General features: G+C 46.9%; 1 protein-coding gene across 1 annotated transcript in view; it reads left to right on the top strand.

Moving 5' to 3' along the window:
• The window catches only part of Tex49 (testis expressed 49), a 21,950-nt gene that overhangs the window by 9,608 nt on the left and 3,134 nt on the right, over nt 1–9,208 (top strand). The window contains exon 2 of the mRNA XM_026782409.1: nt 7,644–7,766. Within this exon, the coding sequence (XP_026638210.1) occupies nt 7,644–7,766 (123 nt within the window). The remainder of the gene's footprint in view (nt 1–7,643; nt 7,767–9,208) is intronic.

Below are 9,208 nucleotides of genomic sequence, written 5' to 3'. Positions count from 1 at the left end.
TCCAAAGGTCCTGAGTTCAATTCCCAGCAACCACATGGTGGCTCACAACCATCTGTAATGAGGTCTGGTGCCCTCTTCTGGCCTGCAAGCATACATGCAAACAGAATATTGTAGACATAATAAATAAATATTCTTTTAGAAAAAGAAAAAAAGCTGGCAAGAAAGAAGCCAAGCTAAGGCCAGGCATTCATAACTAATAAGCTCTGTGTGTGATTTATTTGGGAGCTGGGTGGGTGGTGGGTGCCCAAAGGAGCCCAAACCATTTCATAACAAGGTGAGGGCTGAGAAGTGACATCAGTGCATCCAGTGGCAGGGGGAGGGGCTGTTGATGTTATTTTATCTCATTATTAGTGGTGTTAGCTTTGACCACTAAGGGGTGTAGTGGGTTTTTTTTTGTTGTTGTTGTTTTGTTTTGTTTTTGTTTTTGTTTTTTCGAGACAGGGTTTCTCTGTGGTTTTGGAGCCTGTCCTGGAAATAGCTCTTTTAGACCAGGCTGGTCTCGAACTCACAGAGATCCGCCTGTCTCTGCCTCCCGAGTGCTGGGATTAAAGGCGTGCGCCACCACCGCCCGGCTGGGTGTAGTGGTTTTGTACTGTGTCAAGTCACTACTATCCTTTTGTGAGTGACAGTCCTGTCTAGAATGATACTTAGCTATGGATCCCTCTGGGGATAGTACTGGCATCTCTCACCTGTGCTCTTAGCTATGGATTCCTCTGGGGATAGTACTGGCATCTCTCACCTGTGCTCTTAGCAACATCTCGAGCCCTGGGGCGATGAATGGAAGAAAGGGAGAAAAATGTAAAAAATTCCCTTGGATGAATGGGTGAACAGACAGATCTATCTATAAATTAAGAATAAAAAATGGGAGCCAGAAAGATGGCCCATGAGGTAAAGGTGCTTGGCTCCAGGCCTCCCAATGAGTTTGATGCCTACAAGCCACACAGTGGAAGAGAGAACAGGCTCCCTCCATGGTCCTTTGGCCTCCACACATGTGCAAGCGTTGTTATTATTATTTTATTGTCAGTTATTAATTCTTACTGTGCATACTCTATAAGTTAAGCTTTAGTCCGGGTATGGACCTCCAGAGAAAGAAAGCGTGGTGCATACGGCAGTGCCAGCAGCTTCAGGCACCTGCTGAGTCTTAGCGTAGACTTTCTCACATAGAGAGGGACGAATGTGCTTCCACCCAAGCAGCCTGACTGTTGTCCTGACCTCCTGCACTGGCTCTTCAAGGGCTTCTACAAGCTCAGATCAGCCACCTTCTGCCTGGTCCCTCAGTCAGCCCTTCACCAGCAACAAAGTAAGGGAATCTATTTATAGTCGCTTCTCTTCCCTAACAGGCTTACTACCATGGTATATTTTTATCGCAATTTTTTCTTTGAAGGATGGGTTTTTTCCTCTCTAGTGGGTGTGAGTGTATTAAACATTCAGCTCAGAAGAGCTTCCTCAATATTCCCTTGTTACAGTCTTAAGGAAAACTCACAGAGTTGACTCAGCCCATGTAATAAGATATTCTCCAATCCCTGGATCCTCCCTTTCTTTTCTTCCTAATATATATATTCTTCCATATATATATGTATACACACACACACACACATATATATATATATGGCTTGGAGAGGTGGCTTAGTGGTTAAGAGAATTGAATGCTCCTCCTGAGGACCTGGGTTCAGTTTCCAGCTCCCACATGGCAGCTCACAACTGTCTCTAACTCCAGTTTCAGGAAATCCTAATGTCTTCCTCTGGTCCCCAGGGACATTGCATGGTACACCAAGGTACACACATACATATAAAACAAAAATATTTTTTTTTAAAAAAATATACAAATCAGGGCTGGAGAGATTACTCAGAGGTTAAGAGCACTGGCTGCTCTTCCAGAGGTCCTGAGTTCAATTCCCAGCCACCACATGGTGGCTCACAGCCATCTGTAATGAGATCTGGCGCCCTCTTGTGATCTGCAGGCATACACGCAGACAGAATATTGTATTCATGATAAATAAATAAATCTTTTAAAAAAAAAAAACAAAGAGGAAAGGGGGTGGGAAGCAGTCTTCCATCTCTCATCTTTCACGGCAGAGCACTGGCCTTAGCGGTACCGGAACAGTGTAGTGTGAAAGCTAACGCTATGCAAGTTTGCAACGCTTCTGTTCCCTCACCTGTAAATGGAGACCTCTGCCCGTCTGTTGTAGATTAAACAACGTGAGCCATGTGTGATGATGACTCATGCCTGTAATCCCAGCACCTGGCAGGCGAGGCAGGAAGCCTGCCTCGAGTGAAAAGGGCAACTCGGGCTAAGCAGTGAGTTCGAGGACACATGGAACTTAATTATTTACATGTAGAATATAAACGGACTGAGGAAATGACTCAGTGGGTAAAGCGCTTGTAAGGAAAACCTAATGACCTGAGTTTCAGTCCCCTGAACTCGTGAACACTCCTATCGCACAGAGACAGGAGAATCTGTGGCAGCACATGGTTCAGTCAGCCTGTGTATGCAGAGGTGAACGAGAGATGCCTTGTCTCTAACAAGGTGTAAGGCAAGAACTGACAGCAAACACGGAGAGAGAGAGAGAGAGAGAGAGAGAGAGAGAGAGAGAGAGAGAGAGAGAGAGAGAGAGAGAGAGAGGAGAGAGAGGAGAGAGAGGAGAGAGAGGAGAGAGAGAGGAGAGAGAGAGGAGAGAGAGCGCATAGGGAGGAAGACGCTTTCCTAATCTTGCCTGCAATGTCCTCTGCTCATAAAATCTAGGTTTCTTGATCTCTCAGAGCCGCCAGGTTGGTGACAAGATACGCCTGGAGACAAGCTATGCCACCTGTATGCTCCAGCAGAGGGCGCTGCAGGTCTAGCTTTCCAAACAGGAGCATATATGGCACAGTTCAGCCAATGAACTTGGCCAGAGACACTCTGCTTTTGTAACGTATAGAACGACTAACTGTATGGAACTGTATCGTGAAACCTATGCATACTTTTTTTTTTTTTTTTTTTTTTCGAGACAGGGTTTCTCTGTGGCTTTGGAGCCTGTCCTGGAACGAGCTCTGTAGACCAGGCTGGTCTCGAACTCACGGAGATCCGCCTGCCTCTGCCTCCCGAGTGCTGGGATTAAAGGCGTGCACCACCATCGCCCGGCCAAACCTATGCATACTTGTAACTGCTATGGGCCACTATATTTCAACCCCAGGAAACTAGCTGGGGAGATGTTCAAGCTACTCACAAGCAGTGTTGAAGCCTCCAGAGTGGGCCTGTTTCCACACTGACAGCAGATGGACCACTTTTTCTACAGGGGTCTTTCCTCACTGCTCTTCCCCAGTCAGCTGCTCCAACTCACTGAGAGGGTGACCAAGTCCCAGTCCTTGCTGTTTCCAATGCTGACTTCAGGACATTACATCCTACATTCAGAACAGCTCAGCGAAGCCGGGCGATGGTGGCGCACGCCTTTAATCCCAGCACTCGGGAGGCAGAGGCAGGCGGATCTCTGTGAGTTCGAGACCAGCCTGGTCTACAGAGCTAGTTCCAGGACAGGCTCCAAAGCCACAGAGAAACCCTGTCTCGAAAAACCAAAAAAAAAAAAAAAAAGAACAGCTCAGCGACCTTGGGCTCTCCCTCTGAATCAAGGCAATGATGTCATATCCCCTATCCAACTCAAGTCTGGTCCAGGTGAGCAAACACACACACTTGCCGAAACCTCCCACCCAGCTGTGCACATCTATAAAGAGACTGATGCTTCCAGCCCAAGTTCTCCATCCATTCTGGAAGCTTCGGTGGAGCTATTTCAAGGAGTGGTTGTGTATGGTCAGTCAGGCCCCTGGGAACTACTCAGCTAAACTCATGTTTCTGCCATGTGTGAGTTTGTGACCTCAGGCAAATGACTAAACTTCTCTGTGTCTCCGTCTTCTACTTTATAGTGCCGTGCAGAGTGCATTCGTATTAGCAATCTTTATCTCCAGAAAATCCACTTTACCTAAGTAGTCTGAAGCACTAAGTCCCTGTGTTGCTCATGCCCCATCTGCTTCCCCTACACTCAGAATCAGCAGGCTCGCCATTTAAGATGCAAAGGCAAAGACCTGGCCCCCATATGGCAAACATACCTTGAGGACCTGGTTCCCTGGGCTCATGTCCACTTCCTCCCAAAGCATAGATAATTACCTTGCATCAGGAAAGACAGTAAGTACAAGACAGCCCTCCGGACATACTTCAGCACTGTCTTAATATGCTCAAGCCAATTTCAAGGATTTGAACTACCATTTGATATGACCTTGTAGATGGCATCATTTGTTTATTTTTAATTTTATGTGCATTAGTGTTCTGCCTGTCCATATGTCTGTGTGAGGGTGTCAAATCCCCTAGAAATGGAGTTATAGATAGTTGTGAGCTACCATGTGGGTGCTGGGAACTGAACCCAGGTCCTCTGGAAGAGCAGCCAGTGCTCTTAACTGATTAAGACCCCTCAATTTTCAAGTTAAAAAATTATTTGTGTACATATATGTGGTCCATATGTATATGATGTGTGTACATGTATGTGTGAATGAGTATTCCCGTGCTCACATGGAAGCCGAAGGAGGACACTGGATGTCCTTTCTTTACCTTATTCCTTTGAGGCAGGTGTCTTGCTGAACTTGGAGATCCCACTTTTTATCTAGAATTGTAGTCAGCAAGTATCAGTGGCCCCCATTTTTGTCTCCTCAGTGTTGGAGTTACAGGCATGCATGGGGCTACATGCAGCCCTTTTCGTGGGTGTGAGGATAGGAACTCTGGTTCTCACATGTTAGCATAACAAGCTAGTCGGTGGTGGTGGCGGCACACGCCTTTAATCCCAGCACTCGGGAGTTTGAGGCCAGTCTGGACTACAAGAGCTAGTCCCAGGACAGGCTCCAAAGCTACAGAGAAACCCTGTTTTGAAAAACCAAAAACAGAGCACAGCAAGCTAGCACTCATAACTGCTGGGCCAGCCAAGCATTTCAGGAGTCACTATATTATATACAATCCCAAAGCGTTTTCTCTCATCCTGATCCTGTATGGTACGTGGTATTACGGTTTGTAACCAGCACACCGAGACAGCTGCAAACAATGTGTTAGATACTGTCATCGTTATGGCCCAAGAACCTGAAACCAACCCACTGTCTAGAAGCCAGGCTTCAAGGAGTCACTGAGTCTGTATTCTTCAACTGAAAACATTGGAGCCAACCAGACTCGGTTCCAACAGAGGCGCTGAGCCACGGTGTGGATAGATAACTAGATCCTGGGAGCATCCCTGGCTCCCAGGACAGCGTATAGAACTGAAAACTCTGCATCATTTATTACGATGAATACCAGATCCACCCAGGTACTCTCGCATTCCCAAGGATGTCTTCAGGGTGCAGTCAAAGCATTCGCTATGGCTGCATGGCAGCCCTAACTTGTGGCAAATAGCTTCTTTTAGAGCATCGTTTAGGACAGGACATCCACTAGCTGTGTGAAGAACCTCTGTTGGTCACCTGCCAACAAGATGTTGATTCAGCCGCCCCATCGCAGTGGAGTTTACTCATCATGTCCTTTATTGAGAACGTTCCTCAGTGACCATGACATGCTTCTTACCCGCCCTTGCCACCCTTCATCTCGGGAACCTTATCAAACCTGGGCATTTAGCGGGGGAAGCTATGAGTTACCAAGAATATCTCCCAGTTTGACAAAACGAAAAATGGAAGAAACCAACCCGAGGAGCAAGTGGCAGGCATCCAAGTGGGTGAGACTGTCAAGCAGACTCCAGACGTAGCTGCCGTCCATATGGGAAGCTGGGAGCCTGCTGCTTAGGCTCTTAGAAATAACAGAACCTCATCTGGTGGTATAGTAAGAACAGTCTGACGCCTAAGGACCAGGCGGCGTTCTTGCTTGTCACCTGCGTTTAGAACCGTAATTTACTCTCAGCCCAGATCCCGACACCCACTAGAAACACGCTTGCTATTGCTCCTCAATCCACCGCTATCTGTCCATGGCCATATTGCTACTTTTACCCTGCCTAAAGCTGAACAACCAGCTCAAATAATACCATTTCCAGGAAGTGGCCTCTCATTGCTGGAACCTACGATTAAGTACAGATAGCGCCAGCTCAGGCTAGGGTCCCAGAATGGCACTCCTGCAACGCATTCAGGACTGCCATCCCCACTTAGGTCTTCAGCTTCAGAGGGCACATTTAAACTGCACCTCATTCTGGTGGTATCACCTCCGTTTTGGAACGTTCAAGATTTCCTTTGGAGGACAGAAAGGAGAAGAGAGGATAGGGACAATGAACGAGTGAGGCCAAGGGAGAGAAAGGAGGGAAAACGACCAAGTTGGAAAAGAACTGCACAACAGAAGGAACACCCTCTCCCCTCAGATGAGTCAGCGATCTTCAGCAGTTTCCAGAGAGAATTGCTAAAGACTGATCTAGTCCCTGACGAACACTAACAAGAAGGAAAAGTCAAAATCTGAGCGAGTGGGTGAGAGCCACGGCTCTGTGAAAACAGAACGGAGACACTTAGAACATAAGATGAAGAGCCGAGACTTATTAGGGGCCTAGCTAGGGGACAAGGGGCAAGGGGCCTAGTTCCTCTTTATTCCTTGGGTGACAACATGGATGGGACAGCCAAAAGGAATCTTGGCATCCTCCTAGACAACAGCCTTCTTCTCAGCCCCTGACCGAGTCATGCTTTTCTACATCTAAGTTGTCACAACCCACTCCTCTTCAAGGTGCTGAGGTGCAGACAGTGGCTACTGCATTGGACATGGGGGTGGGCAGTGCTGTCGCCAAGGACATAGTTCTGTGTGCTGCTGGGAGAAAGGAAATGCCCCAGTGACCAACACCAGCAAACGCTCCTTGCAACCTCGTCTTTGCCTCAAAACATAAACCGTGACTTAAATCCCAGGACTCAGAAAGCAGAAACAGGCAGAGCTCTGTGAGTTCAAGACCAGCCTGATCTACACAGCAAGTTCCATCCCAGCCAGGGCTAAATAGTGAGATGCTGTCTCAAAAGAAAATTAAAATTTAGATGTGTTTAAGCCTTGCCCTGCTTCGCCTAGCCTTGGGAGGCCAGGTGAGGTGGAGCCGGTCCTTCTGTGACGTGCAAGCTTTGCTTGATAAGAGCTAATTCCTGAACAACCTTCCCAGATCCCACCCCTCCACCCATCCTTCTCCACTCCAGGTCCCAGCTGACTGGAAGCGTACTTGTTCTCCAACACTTCTGAAACATTTGCCATCCTGCAGCCTGAAGCACCTTCCTGATTCTGCTTAGGCCCAGCAATTACTTATCCACTAGGACTCAACCATAATTCCCCCTTTCAATCCATTTGAAGTTCTATAAGCATGTCGGTCTCGGGAGAGTCTACGCCCAGATTAGAGACCATTTTTATTTTCACCTGCGCTAGTCCTAAATATCTATCCAGAACCCCGAGGCTAGTGGGAAGCCAATCAAAATCTGGGAGTCAGAGAGGAGGGGTGAGGGATTCTTGTGAACACTGAGTTCTTCCTCCTTCCCCTCTGTCTCAGGCTTGATAACTTGACTCCTGGGATGCTGAGATTGAATGTCAGGAGCTAGGAAAGATCCCTGCTATGTACCCTGTTGGCATGGAGACCAGGAAATCAAAGAATAAAGTAGCCCCATTTGCCAAGTACTCAAAATGAGCCTTCTCATTTCAGACCAGAAGGATGCAGGGTCCTCAAGGTTTCCACCGATTGTCTCCGAAGATGGTAATTACTCCGTACACTGGAATAGCCACAAGCGCTATCAGGAAGCCGTACGAAAGGTGTTGTTAAAGACATGTGAGTACCTTGGCAAGGGAAACAAGAATGAATCTGGGCACCTAGAGAATGACAAGGGTGTCACATGGTTATGGGGACAGAGGATGTTGTATTGTTTTATATACTCCCAGAAATGTCACGATAAGGACACAAAAAAAAAACCTGCAACGGTGAAAGAATTTGGTGCATTGTCACACTGCACCCGCTGAGGAGTGGAGCCAGCACCAGTAATTCGAACTGAGCTTAGACACCAAACAAGTTGGGTGACCTTGGGGACATTCCTTTGGCCGTCAACCTCTCCCAGCCACTTGAAAATGGGAGCTCTTTCACTTTGTCCAGAAGAGCAAGTAGGACAGACTCGATGCAGACAGTATGATGTGGGAGCCTTCGGGGAATTGTGTTCTCTAAAGAAAGCCATTCTCAGAGCTGGAGAGATGACTCCATGGGGAAGAGCGCTTGCTGCTTTTCCACAGGCCCAGAGTGCAGTTCCCAGCACCCACACGACAGCTCACAACTGCCTGGAATGCTAGCCCCAGGGGATCTGACACTCTCCTCTGGCCTCCACAGACACACATGCACACACGAAGCCATTCTTCAAGCTCTGCTCAACCTCTTTCCCTCACGTTTCCCTCCTCATCTAGTCAATTCCAGTTCTGAATTACTGGAAAAATGGTCACAATCCGTATACCATTATCTAACACTCTTATCATGACAAGTGTACAGAAATGAACAGATCACTGTACTAGAGGCTACAGAATGGCAACTCTGGATGCTTGGGTACTATTCTTTACAATTCCAAGACAGCTTGAAATTGCCTTGTATTGTATTGTCCGTGTATAGTAATGTTCCATTTGCGGCAGGGTACTATGATGTCAACACTAAGAGTCAGGGAATCTTCCAGTAGTGTCTCTTCTATCTCCGGGTCTCTGTAATTACTTGAAATTCGTACCTCCAGGAAGTGGGGGTTGACCGGGGTCTTTAGATACATTTCACTCCACCACTGGCTCTGTCACCACTCTTTCTCTGTCTTTTTATTTTGAGATGGGCTTTCACTAAATTGTTCAGGCTTGAACTTTTGGTCCTCCTTCTTCAGCCTTCCAAGTAATGGAGATTAGAGGTCTGTACCACAGATTAGGCCAAAATTAAAGTAAAAAACTTTAGAGATCAAAACAGGCAAGATAAGGAAAGGGGCACTTAAGTTATTTCTAATAGCAAAAAGAATTTAAAGTTTATTATTAACTAATAGAAAAACAGCTAGGTAAAAATGTAACATTTAGTCAATTAAGGATTTAAAAAATTCTCAAGACTATAGAGAAAATCAGAAATTAATAGGCCATAATTCGATCTTAAAAATATGAAAATTAAGCCGGGCGGTGGTGGCGCATGCCTTTAATCCCAGCACTCGGGAGGCAGAGGCAGGCAGATCTCTGGGAGTTCGAGGCCAGCCTGGTCTACAAGAGCTA

This window comes from Microtus ochrogaster, chromosome 15 (assembly GCF_000317375.1).
Source record: "Microtus ochrogaster isolate Prairie Vole_2 chromosome 15, MicOch1.0, whole genome shotgun sequence".
Taxonomy (NCBI): domain Eukaryota; kingdom Metazoa; phylum Chordata; class Mammalia; order Rodentia; family Cricetidae; genus Microtus; species Microtus ochrogaster.
Note: the sequence above shows the minus strand (reverse complement) of the source record. Positions and strands in the feature narration are given on the sequence as shown.